At 63.1% G+C, this 13,152-nt stretch overlaps 1 protein-coding gene across 1 annotated transcript in view; it reads left to right on the top strand.

The window, feature by feature from the left end:
- SND1 (staphylococcal nuclease and tudor domain containing 1) overlaps window positions 1-13,152 on the top strand; it is a gene marked incomplete at its 3' end in the record, with an annotated part of 143,498 nt that overhangs the window by 57,813 nt on the left and 72,533 nt on the right. The window contains exon 12 of the mRNA XM_009272444.1: window positions 8,150-8,250. Within this exon, the coding sequence (XP_009270719.1) occupies window positions 8,150-8,250 (101 nt within the window). The remainder of the gene's footprint in view (window positions 1-8,149; window positions 8,251-13,152) is intronic.

Genomic DNA, 13,152 nt, shown 5'->3' with positions numbered 1-13,152 from the left:
CCCTGCCATTGCCAGGCTGAAGCCCAATATTATTCGCGGAGAGCCTAGAGCCTGCCCCAGCAAGGTCAGTCCTACCCTGGGGCTGCTCGTTCGGCTGCTCGGCTTTCGGCTTGGCGGGGCTGGGCCTCGGGGCTGGCTGTCGGTGGTGAGGACATGGCGGGGGGGCCGCCGGGGGGGGGGGGGGGGGCTCGGTAGCCCTGCTGCTGCTGGAGCCGGTGGGCAGGAGGGAACACAGAGCCCCGCAGCCACTGCAGGCTCCACTTTGGGCAACGGTTGAGGCTCTGCAGGCTCCGCGGGGGCTGCTTTGCAGCGTGGTGACTTGGAGCATGCCCCGTACCACATCCCAGGCTCTTTACACACCTTCCTAGGAGGGACCGTGATGGGAGGATCTGGGGAGGGGAGGTGGAGGGGGTTAACAAAGAGCTTGGTGAAGCCAAAGGCAAACCAAGCTGGCTCCTGCTTGCCGTTCCCAGCAAAGCACCCTTCCTGCAGCGGGACAGGTGGTGAGGCTGGGCAGAGCCAGCACACATGGCCCTCGGGAAGGAAACTGCCTGTCCGGAGGGAAAACATGACGCTGGAGCTTTCCCCCGGGGGTCCTGCTGCCCCCACTGTGCCTCCTGCATCCCCTCACCCCGCCGGGATTCACGGCTCCACTGGGCACGGCGGCAGCTCTTGCTAATAGAGGCCACAACATGGCATCTATTTAGTGTCCTGCCAAGTCACGGAGGAAGCGTTGGTCCTGCAGGGCTCTGTTAGGGATGGGGCGAGCCTTGGGCCAGCCGGCCGCAGGCGGCTGCTCCGGTATTGTTCAGGTCGTGCTGAGCCGTGTTGGCGAGGAAGGGTCAGGCTGCAAGTGAGTGATCAGCCCCGGCTCGTGCCTGGTGTGGTGGAAGAGCTGGAGGAGGGTTGCAGAGCATCCAGGCATGTAGGACCTGCTGTCCAGCCCCGTCCTCCCCCACTGCTTTGTTTTCTCTCTTGCTTCACTTGCAGCAGATGCTGTCACCGCTCTGCTCCGGGATCCTGTGTGCCGGAGCGTGGCACACAGAATCATTATAGAATCATAGAATCATTAAGGTTGGAAAAGACCTCTAAGATCATCGAGTCCAACCGTCAACCCAACACCACCATGCCCATTAAACCATGTCCCTAAGCGCCTCATCTACACGTCTTTTAAATACTTCCAGAGAATTTAAAAGAGTACATCTGGAGTCCACCAGTGCCTCTCCACGGCGTCCTGCACCACGGTGCGGAGCTTTCCCCTAACGGCGTCTTCCCTGGGGCAGCACCCTGAGGTCGGTCCTGGTGCCAGGCTGGGGTGAGCAGGACACGGGTGTCCCAGGCGCATCTTCTCCCGTGGAGGTGGCGGGGCTGCAGCTTTGCTCAGGCCTCGGGACCCCATGTCAGCATCCGCCGGGCAGGGGAGAGCGAGCTGCGGGACCAGCCGTGGGTCAGCACCGGGGATGCTTTTCCACCCCACAGGGATGAGAGCAGCCGGTTCTGGGCTGTCTGAGGTACGAATGGAGTACGTGGGTTTAGTTTGTGGGTGGCATCAGCCACGTCCCCGCTGCCCCCAGTCTTGTCCCCGGGAAGGGGAGAGGAGAAATAAAATAGGCAAAAATCAGGGCTGTGGGACTGCCCCAGTTCCCTCAAAAGCAGCCCTTGCTGGTGCTGGGAGCAGTGGTGTGTTACTGGGCACCGCCGTGGCTGGGCACCGACCACGGCGGAGCATCCTCCGGCAGGGTGTCTGCCCGCACCCATGAGCGCCCTCCCCAAGCTGGAGCTGCAGCGGGGGCATGTGCCCCCTCCCGGGGTCTGCAGGGCCCCTCCTGCCTGGAGGTGCTCTCTGCCCCCGCAGAGGCAGGCGGGCTCATCCCTCTGGGGAGGGATGGGCAGAGGTGGGGGCCAGGACGGGTGCGGGGCAGTGGGGGCAGCACCCGTGTTTTGGTGCCTGCAGGTGGGAGGGGGGCAGGGGCAGGCTCCGTGCCGTGCCGGTGACATCCCTCACTGCTCCCCTCATTCCAGCCTGGCCCGGGGGACTCAGAGGGGACTGGCCCCTGCCGTGGGGACATGGGGCGCAGCAGGGAGGAGGGGGCCAGGCTGCAGCGGGTGGGTGCAGGGTGGGTGCATATGGCAGGGGTGGGTGGCAGACCAGACTTGCTCTGCTATAATTACTGTCTGAAACGCCTGCGGATCTCCCAGCCCTTCTTCGTCACAAACTCGCAGGGACTATTTTTACCTCCCCTGCGAGCTCGTGCCGCATGTCAGGGGCCGTGAAGGGGAGCTGGCCGCCCGCCTCCTGCCTCTGAGGCTGGGAGGATGCTCCCAAAGATCTGCCTGCGAGCACCAGCCTGGCCAGCAAGCCGAGGACCACGTGCTGGGGACCACATTGTTGGGACCATGATGCTGGGGACCGCGTGCCAGGGACCACGTGCTGGGGACCAAATGCTGGGGACAGCGTGGCAGTGACCGTGTGTTGGGGACCACATCGTTGGAACCATGACGCTAGGGACAATGTGCCGGGGCCACATGCTGGGGGTCACATCCTGGGGTCCACGTGCTGGGGACCACATCATTGGGACCATGATGCTAGGGACCACATCCTGGGGACCATGTGTTGGGGACCACATCACTGGGATTATGATGCTGGGGACGGTGTGCCGGTGGCCAAATCCTGGGGACCACATAGTTGGGACCATGATGCTGCGGACCGCATGCCAGGGGCTACATGCTGGGGACCACATCACGGGGACCACGTGCTGGGGACCACATCATTGGGACCATGATGCTGGGGACAGTGTGCCAGGGGCCACATGCTGGGGGCCCCATCCTGGGGACCACGTGTTAGGGACAGCATGCCAGGGACTGCACGCTGAGGGCCACATCACAGGGACCATGTGCCGGTGACCCCATGCTGGAGACCGTGTACCAGTCAGCATGTGCTGGGGACGCGGTGCTCGGCACCCCGGGCACAGTTCCTCCTCCTGCTGCAAGTGTCAGCACGGGTTTTTGGCACCGACGGCCCCGTGTTTCCCAGGGGCCATGTCCTCCCTGCACACCCTCGCATGAGAGCCAGTGGCGAGGCATAGGGCACATGGGGACAGGGACAGGGACATGGCTCGCCAGCCCTGGCTCGGCCACCCTTTCCCCGCACCCCGCGCCAGGGTGCCAGGCACCTCAGTGATGGGCGAGTGCAGGCAGGGGCTGGCGGGTCTGGTGCAGCCCCGGCTGGTGGTGGGGGAGCTGGGGCGGGTGACATTGAACGCATTGGCTGCACAAAGGCATGTGAATCTCTGTAGTGCCATTCTTCTCGGGGCTGGATCTCCTCCAGGGAGGAGAGCTGGCGGAGTGATTTAATTCACACTGACTGCAGCTGACCTTGGAAACCCGTGGATAGACGGCTGCCATCGACGCTGGCTGGTGTTGGGAGGGAGCGAGAGCCCGCTGCGGGTCCCATGGGTGCAGGAGGGATGGAGGGAGCCAGGCAGGGATGCTGTACGATCGGCCGGGCACCCCACATCCCACCCCGGTGTCGGCCACCCCCTGCCCTCCTGGCCCCTCAGCGGTGCTGGCAGCCACGGGGAGCTCTGCACGTCGCGCTCTGCACCCAAGAAGCCCTTTGCTTTTTATACCCCCGTGAAATATTGACTGAGCTGCAGGTCTGCGGGGTGGCAGTGATGGCCGCTTACGTTCATGCCTGGTGTCGAAGGGACCCGGCTCGCGGCCACCTGTGTGGGACCATGGTGGCTCTGCGGTCGGGTGCCCCGGTGTGCTTTCCCTGCAGCTTTGGGTCCCTGTGGGTGGCAGATGGGTGAAGCCGGGCTCAGCGTGGGCACAGCACAGCTCTGCGGGGCAGCTGCGGGAGCCCGGAGCGGAGCCCCAGAGCTGGGCGCTGCTGCTCGCAGTGTCCCCTGGTGTTTCTGGGCTGGGGGTTGGGGTCTGTCACAGCTAAAAGCGGTCAGGTGGGGCTGGGCTGGGACGAGCAGCTCCCCAAGCTCGGGTGTATGGCTGTGGGGGACGGGACGAGCAGCTCCCCAAGCTGTATGGCTGTGGGAGGTGCCCAAGCCGGGGCTGGGGGGGCAAGAGGGGCCCCGCAGGAGGTGCCCAAGCCGGGGCTGGGGGTACAGGAGATGCAGGAGTTGCCCGAGCTGGGGCTGCAGGAGGTGCCTAAGACGGGACTGGGGATGCAGGAGGTGCAGGGGATGCCCAAGTGGGGCTGGGGGTGCAGGACGTGCCCAAGCCAGGGCTGGGGGTGCAAGAGGTGCCCGAGCCAGGGGCAGTTGATTTTCCACTGGTGAAAACAACGTGCCCAAGGTGAGCATTATCCCTCTGAGAGCAAATATGGGGCAATGGGAGCACCTTTGCATGCACCAAACCGCCTTCCCAGGTCAACGGTGCCATTAGCTCCATCAACATGCTGCAAAATACACCCGGGACCTGAGCCAGGGGGAGAAACCTGCCCGTGGCTGCAGGCAGCGAGCTGGGATCGTGCCGTGCTCCCTGCGCGTCCCTTCTCTGCCCAGGGCCGGTGTATGAAGCTGCTGCCAGTGGGTGCTGGGGATGGTGCAGAGGTTGGCACAGTGAGGATGTCCCTTTTCTTGCTGGGACACGAGGAGCAGGGAAGCAAGAAGCAAAACGTGCACTTCGGGTGTGCTTTCCTGCCTGTTTGCTGCCTTTAATTGCCCCAAGCTGGCAGCTGTGGAGGGGACACTTAGGGGGCAGCTCTACCCCAGGGGCTGCGGGGCATTAGCAGGAGAGGGACCAAGATGCTAATTATGGGAAGGTTTTGATTCCTGGTTTGCAGCTGGCTCCCGCTGCTGTCGCACTGCTGACGGCGGCTCCTGGAGCCCCGTTTGGGTCCTTCGATACCCAGGGGCTCGGTCATAGTGCCATGGGTGCTTTCACGGCACCTTTCATCTTGGGAGCACCATGGGAGGTGGATAAAAGCTGCGGCTGGAGCTCAGCACCCTGCGGGGACAGGAGTGTCGGAGGCTAAGCCTGAGTCTTGGCACGACAGGGTGCCCATGTCTCCGCTGGCAGGTCCTCAGAGGTGCCAAGAACGAGGTGCCAGCTCTGCAAGAGCCCGCTCCATCCTGCAGCCCCTGGGTACCAGGACATGTGGCCAGTCCTGTGCCATGCCGTGCCACGCCGTGCCGTGGGTCTCGTTGGGTGGGTCTGTGGGGCCAGCTCCTGCCAGCCCTCCCCTGTGGGCACCAGCCCTGGGGGGGACCTCGCGTTTGCTGTCACTGCTGGGGCTGAGCTGCTGGGGAAGGCGGGGACAGGGCTGTTGCATCCCAGCCTCCCACAGTCCGGCTCAGCCTGAGGTGGTGGCAGCAGGGACAGCAGTTTTGAGTTCTTTCATGCTGAATCCATAGGATGCTCTGAGTGTGCTTGTTCCTGCCCCGGGGGAGGGAGTTTTGCTTTTACGACTTGTCAGATGCAGCGGTGCTGGCACCGGTTAGGGGAGGACATGCCAGCTTTGTCACTGCAGCGAGCCTCAGCTGGGTCTGTCCAAGGGATGCAGTGCTTTGCAGCGCAATGCAATGCAACGCAACGCAACACTTTGCAATGCAACACAACGCAACACTTTGCAATGCAACACAACACGCTGCAACACGGTCCGATGCTTTGCAATGCAATGCAACACAACGCATCGCTTCCCCGCTGCAGGCTGAGGTGTGACACCCAGCCCGATCCCCCCTCGCTCTTCCCCAGGCCGTGATGATGCAGGATCCGAGCCCGAGCTGTGGGATCATGCATGCCCTGTCCCCCTGGGGCTGCAGGCGAGCTCCTTGCCAGCCGACACCGGCTGCCCGATGGTCTTTTGCCAGACCCTTTACCTAATTCCAAGCAAGGTGTTTCCCAAGTGAGCTGTGCCTCGCTGTTGAGCCAGATGACATTTAAAAAGCCCTGTAGTAGCTTGAATTTCCTAACCTGCCTCTCAGAGTAATTGTTGTCTTTTTTTCCCCACCAGTTGTTATGACAATAGTTTAGCTGGGAGGAATTGCTTTAACCTCTCCCCTTAATTGGCTCTTCCCTGCCAGGGCCCCCTCTTTTGCTGCTGCAAACCTTGATTAGCTCGGCTGTACGAGGGAGCGAGCTGACAGCGGGGGTTTGTCAGGCAATCGTACCTTTTTTGCATTTTTATGCTCATTTAAAAAACGAGGCTTGGGAAGAGCCGACAGTTTTCAAGGGTTTATGGCTGCTCCCTCGCACCACCGAGCTGGAAGCCTGTCTGTCTCCCTTTGACTCAATCTGCCGGCGCTGAGAGCCAGCGGCACAGGGCGGGCATGGTGCCGTGCGGCAGCACACCTGGAAAAAATCTGTAGTGCCTAAATACAGCTCCACCGCTGGGCTGGGGTGGCGGGAGGCAGCACCAGGACTTCCCTGGGGAGCCCCGTGTCACCCACGTGTCCCCCCGTGTCCCCCAGCCCAGGGCAGCCTCAGCCTCCTCCGGCTGAAGTGCCGGTAAAACGGTGAGGAAGGTGCTTTTCTGGGGAAGCAAGGTGGTGGGTTTGGGTTGGATTTGCATAGAAATGGCGCGTACAGATGTGGGATTGTGTTAAGTGTTCGAGCACTCGGGCTTTGACTCCGGTTTCTTTTTCCCCGCTGTTTATTTTATGGCCATGGCTGGGAGTTGCAGCTCCGTGTTGCTGCGCAGGCAAGCGCTGGTGCTGCCAGTGCTTCCGATGCTCCCAGCCCCGGTGCTCTCTGCCCCGCACGCTGCCGCCCCGCAGCCGTGCGTATCCCGACCCGGGGGCGAAGCTGCGAGAGCGGCCAGTGATTCAGGCAGCGTTGCAGGACATGCACTGGAGCCGGGATCCCCAAATCCAGGGAGCGGGGAGGAGGGCAGGCAGCGCGGCTGGGAAGGGAGTAGCGCCGAGGATCGGGATGTGCAGGTGGGGCAGTGGTGCCTTTCCAACCCTGCCAGGGAACTGCCACGCTCTGGCTTTTCCAGCCCTCCTGCCCCACGCCTGCTGGGACAAAGCCCTTGCTGCTGCAGTGAGCGGGCACGAGCCTCCTGTGACCTTCGCTGGCCTGGTCACCGAGCCCTGCTCATATGGGGACGAGATTGCTGGGGAGGGGGCAGATATGGCAGCACAGCTCCCTGGTCTGGTCCGGGGGTCCAGCTGGATCACGAAGGCCTGGTGCAGGATGGAAATGCTGATTGCTTGTAATGGGCGCTGGGATGTGATGCCCAGGAGCTGCTGGAGGGGGTGATGGCCAAGAGCTGCTGGGAGGGTGACGCCTGGGGGCTGCGGTGCCAGCAGCCTGAGCCACGATCTCACCCATGAGCACCTCTGCACCCGCCAGCTTGTCCCGAGCCCTGGTGCAGTGGGAGATGCAGTTCTCCAGCAGAAGTTGCCCCCCCAAGGTGGACCCCCACTAGCTGGTGTGCACGAATGCCGCGGCTGCCCCTGTCTGTTGGAGGACGGGAGCGATGACGGTGCTTGTCCCCGGCACGGCTGAGTGCCAGCCGGGTGATGCGGGGCGGGCAGGTGGCGGTGGCATGGGCACAGCACACCCAGGGACAGCGCAGCTCTGCGCTGGGTGCACGGCCGGGTTTCCGGGGCGCCCGGGGCTGCTCCCTGCCTCACCGAAGTGTTTTGCAAACCGGCCTCCGCATCTCGCTCGGCGTGGTGCCGGCAACGCTGATGCCAGCTGACAGCTATGGCTTAGGGAGCTGTGCTTTCATCTACCTGCAGGTACAGGCGAGCTCTCCTACTAGAGGCCAAAATGCAATTACCCGTAAACCAGGAGGCATCGGGGCTGGCTGCACGCTTGGGATCCCTGCCGGGGCTCTCCAGCACACGGGGAGCTCGCCGGTGCGCGGGGAGCTCGCAGGCGTGCCTGGCAGGAGCCGGGGTACCTCTGGCAGCGCGAGTGCCTGTACCAGGGGCGGCAGCTTGTCTGCCATGGGAGGCTCCTGGTTTAACGTGCCCGGCCCTGGCTCACATGCTGGTGTGTCAGATGTTGCTTCGCTGGCAGTACCATCGGTGCCAGCAGCCGGCTGGCAAATGACTCCTTTACCTGGGCACGGGGAGGTGTAGGGCCTGGCCGGCCGACAGCGAGGGGTTTGGGCAGGGGGAGGATGGGGGTGTGCAGGGAGCCCCCAGGCTGGACTGACCCCGTGCCCATCTGTCTTGCCCAGGTGAACGTGACGGTGGACTACATCCGACCGGCCAGCAGCGCCACCGAGACCGTGCCTGCCTTCTCCGAGCGCACGTGTGCCACCGTCTCCATTGGAGGAATGTAAGTGTGGCCCTGGGGAACCGGGCAGAGCGCTGCAGCCTGGCGCTCGCCAGGGCTTTGCAGGGCTGTGCCACGCGCCGTGGGGCCACCAGGGACAGAGGGTGGCTCATCCTCATCATGGGGCTAGACGACAGCTAGACAGCAGGAGCCTGCTGTCCCGCTCTGCCCGGGGCCCTGCAGACCTGCATCCCCTACACTTGCCGCCCTCAGCTCCGGCAGTTTGGGGGTGCTGGGCTGGAGGACTCCCCCCCGTGAGCCGGCCTCCTCGGGGAGCAGCATGGCCGGTGGGTTGCTTTGGAGGAACCATCTCTTTCTGCTGTATGTCCCTGGGATGTCTGTCCTTTCCCAAGGGACATCGCCCTCCCCGTGACACGGTGCAGCGGTGCAGGCTGTGCCGGAGCAGCCCCCCCCTCCCCAGCCCTGCCCCCAGTTTCCGTGCCATGGGCAGGTTCGGTGGCTTTCCCCCAGGACATGGAGGTGCCGGGCTCCTCCGGTGCGGCCCTACGGAGAGGTTGTGCCGGCAAGGCGCGTGTCCGGATGGCAGCAGCTCCAGGAGCTGCGTAGGGATGATTTGTCATAGGCCATTTGCTTGCTTTTTCTTTTTTTTTTTCCCCGTAGCAGCTATTTTGGAAAGCAACCAAAGTGCTGCAGCGCTGCACGTTTCTTCCCCTTAATCCAAGGTCTGGGAAAGCTGCAGAGCGTCGCGCTGCACGGGGAGATGCGGCTCCATGCCGCATGGGAAGCCAGAAAGCTCCCTGTCACCCCAGTCTGGTCTAATTGAGGCACTCGTGGAGTGACCTTTGGTGATGCTTATCTCACGAGTGGGTTTAATTTCCACCCCAGTGGCAAAGGAGATCCAGCCCTGCCCGTGCCGGGGCTGGGGCTGCTCCGCGCTTGCTGCCGGGTCGGGCCGGGATGCTGCTCCCGAGTTGAAACCGCAGCAGCAGGAGCCTAAAGGGCTTTCCCAGATGGAGGTACTGGGCATGGTGGAGCCCAGCGGAGCAGCCTTGCTCTCCTGCACTACCTGCACCAGCTTTAAACCCACCCGGTTTATTCAGTGGTGCTTTAACTGCATCCCCGGGGAGCTAATTCTCCAGCTGAGTGTGTCTCACCGGGTTTTTGGAAGGGACAGCCCGGCCGTTGCATTTTTGGGGCTGTTTGTAGGAAGATGACGTCTTGGGTCACTGGCAGTGCACAAGGAGGGGAGCGTGTGGTGCGAAACCCACCAGCCTCTCCCCGTGCCCGGTGGCTGCGGTGCTGCTGGCCCCAGGAGGCTCCCGGCAGCGCTTGTGCCGCACCCGGTGCGGTGGAGGGGTAGGATTTCCCATTTCAGGAGCATCTCGCTGAGTGCTGCCGCCTGCTCTTAGCGTCTCCAGCTGCAAATTGCTTTCAAATAGCTCCCGAGTTGCATCCCTGTTTCAGGAGGAAACCTGATGTGAATTTGCAGGGCTGCTGCTCGCATTGACTTCATTGCCATAATCAGGCATCAGCGGAGCGAGCACTGCAAGCGAGCGCTAGAGCGTCTCTGCAGCGTGCAAGCCTCCGGGGCACAGTGTGGGGCAGCCCCCTTGCTCCTGGCTGCCCGCGGCCCCGCCGCGGTGGTGCAGGTCGGTGCTGGGCGCAGGGTCCTTTGCCTGCCGCGGTCCCAGCAAAGGTGTGGGTGTAACAGAGCAGGGTCTGTGCCGTCCGGCCCGGGCCGTGCTGGGGACGGAGCGGGGAAGAAAGCCTGGCTTGTCCGCCTGGCATCTGGGCTGGGCTGAGCCTGCTTGGCAGGCTGAGCACGCCGGTGGCTCGCTGGGGCGGGCGGCCCGGGCAGGGGGCTAACCCCTGCCTGACTCCTGGAGCCTTCCTGGTTCCTGCCTAGCTGTTGTGGCTTTTGGTGCAGGCAGCCGGTGGTCCTGCAGCCCCCTGCCCGTGCTGGCAGCAGGGTGGGCAGGGGGGTGTCGTGCCAGCCGTCGGCTGCACCCCTGGGGTGGCACCTCTCCTTCCCCGAGCACGGTGGGAGGAGAGGGTCCACCCTCGGCGGTGGGCAGAGGAGGACGGTTACCCATCCCCCAGCATCTGCTCTCCTCGGGGCGCTGGATGGGTTTGCGGAGGGCAGCAGAGCAGCTTCTCCCGCCTGGTGTGCAGGCAGCCCTTGCTTCCAGCTCAAAGCAAACACTGTGCCACGCGTCCCCCTGCACTGCAAGCTTGGGGACCCGGAGCACAAACCCAGCTTCACCTGCCCGTATCTCTGCCCAACCCCCGGCTGCGGTGCCTGACTCGGTGTCTCCCGCGGAGGGGCTCCGAGCTGGCAGTGCCGGCTGCCCTCGCTGGCTCCATCACGCTTCTCCCTTCCAGCTCCCCAGCGTTTTCAGCTTGATCCCTGGCTGGGGAATGCCAGTGCCGCTGCCTGGCAAGGCTCTGCCCAGTGCCTGTGTGCCGCAACCCTCCCCGTCCCGCTCTGCCGGCGCCTGGTGCGCCGTGTGCCTTGTCAGCTTTTACCGCCGCTGCCGGCACTGTTGTTCCCGGCTCATGTTTTCCTGCTGAGCACAGGTTAAGGTCAGAGGTTTGTGCTCGGCTGTCACAACAAAGCCGTGCTGACACGGAGAACAGGGTGAAGGGGCCGCGGCTGGCGGAGAAGGCAGCTGCCGGGACATCGGGAGTCCCACGGGCACCTCCTGTGCCGGTCTGGGCTCACAGGGACAGCTCATCCCACCACAGGTGCTGTTGGGAGGGTGCCCGTGCGCCTCAGGCGCGATTAATGTGGAGGCACCTGCAAAGTGGTGGCAGAAGGACCTGGGGACGATGGGGCAGGTCTGCTGCGACCAGCGGGAGTGGGTGCACGTGAGGGCTCTGGGTTCACACCAGCTTTGCTCTCCGAGTCCCACAGCATCCCGTGGCATCCTTCAGCATCCCAGAATATCCCACGGCATCCCACAGCCTTCCTTGACATCCCACAGCATCCCATGGCATTACACAACATCTCACAGTATCCCACAGTGCCTGGCAGCACACCACAGCATCCTGCAGCATCCCGCAGTATCCCATGGCATCTACAGCATCACGCAATGCCCCACGGCATCCCGCAGCGTCCCGCAGCGTCCCGCAGCATCCCATGACATCCAGCAGCATCCCACAGTATCCTGCGGCATCCCATAACATACCACAGCATCCCCGGGCACCCGACAGCATCTGGCAGCTCGTGGTCAGCAGGCACGGCGGGTGCTGGCTGCGGGGTGGGGGCCCCGGGTGCCCGTCTGTGGGGCTTGGTGCTCCCCAGGAGGCTGCCGAGAGCCCGGCTTCCTCCTGGGGAACGCGTTGGGATGCAGGAAGGGGATGCTGTCCCCAGCCCACCAGCGAGGCTGTAACTGGGAAGCAGGGGCTGCCGGCTGTGCAGGCACCCCGTAATCAGCCTCCTGTCGCCGGGCCCGGCTGAGCCTTTGCAGCCGCCATCGCCCGTCCTTGGGTCAGCTGCGCGCGTGGAGGTGGGGGCTGGCGCGGCCGCCGATGCGGGGCCGGCGGCTCCTGGCAGCCCTGGGGCGTGCTGCCGTGATCAGTGTGTCCTGCTCCCTCCTGTCCCCTCGCGTGACAGGCGGCTGCTAAATCAGATCATGGGGAAGCGCTGGCTCTCCTCTGGCTGGGGGACGTCCCTCGGGGTGGCCCCAGACCCCCTTTGCCTGGATTCTCAGCTGGTTCACAGGCAGAGCCTGGCTGTCGCCGCGCGGCAAGCAGCGAGGGGTCCCTTACCGACAGCCCTCTTGTTTGGGGTTCCGGGGGGCTGGATCCATCTGACACCCCAGGCGGGTCTTGCTCTGGGGGTCCCTGCCCCGCAGCCCTTCCCCGGGGGGACTCAGAGGCTGCCGCAATGCAAATTGCACAAATGCTTGGAAGAAAAAGCTACTAAAAATCATTAAAAAACAAACTTAAGGAAAGCCCTAAGCTATAAATCCATGCCGGGGGGAAGGGGGTACTTTCCCTGCAGGCAGCGGCACCAGGATGCTGCATTTTGGGGCTAATTTGGCACAAATGGTGAGTTTTGGTGATGCCACCTCCGAGCATGGCGGGGGGGTGCTCATGCAGGGCTGGTTTTGGCAGCGCCAATGCGTGCCAGGCAGTGAGAGCTGGAGAGGTTTCGGTGGGTGAAAAGGCCACTGAAAGGCTTCCTTTGGATTTTCGGGGGGGGGGGAAACTGTGAAATTTGTTTCGGTGCTGCCGGGGGAGCGGGCAGGGGGGGGAAGCTTGCAAATAGCCATTTTTTACTCCGCCGTTCTTTAAGTGGCAAGAACTGTATTTCACGGCCTAATAAGATTTTTTCCACAGCAAAGAGCTTTTCATCTGCGTTTTCATATTCCCATTCTTTAATCTGGGCTTAACTGGGGGATGCATCTTCCCTCTGTGCAGCCGCTCCAGCTCCTCTCCCCAGATGCTTTTATTTGAAGCAGGGGGGCTGCGGTTGCCCCCCCTCCCTGTGCAGAGGCTGTGGGGAGAGGAGCAGGGAGCAGGGCTGGAGCATGATATTTAATTCACAGTCAGGAAATTTCTTCTTTAAGCTGTTATCCTTGCTCCCCTCTTCCTTGTCCTCTTTCTAGCAGCAGGAGGGGGATCGTTGCAGGTGCAGTGCACCCGCTGCAGCCAAACCGGTCACCCCTGAACCCTCCTCAATGCGCCCACTGCAATGCACCCGCTGCAGCAAACCCATCACAGTGCACCCGTCGTGCTTCCCTGGGTTCCCAGCACCCAGCCAAGTGTCAGGATCAGCCCCGGTGTGCAGTGCTGGGATTTCTGAGCCTTAAAAGCTCTAAACCTGGAACGAATTTGGGGTCCTCCCAGCATTTGCAGCCCTGGGGTTTTTTTTTTTGCACTCAAGCAGCAGGATTTTGTGGCTGGGGGGGTTAGAAATGCTGGGATGCTGGCGCAGCC

Source organism: Aptenodytes forsteri, unplaced genomic scaffold (genome assembly GCF_000699145.1).
Source record: "Aptenodytes forsteri isolate BGI_AS27 unplaced genomic scaffold, ASM69914v1 Scaffold302, whole genome shotgun sequence".
Taxonomy (NCBI): domain Eukaryota; kingdom Metazoa; phylum Chordata; class Aves; order Sphenisciformes; family Spheniscidae; genus Aptenodytes; species Aptenodytes forsteri.
This window is presented reverse-complemented; position numbering and strand designations above follow the sequence as displayed.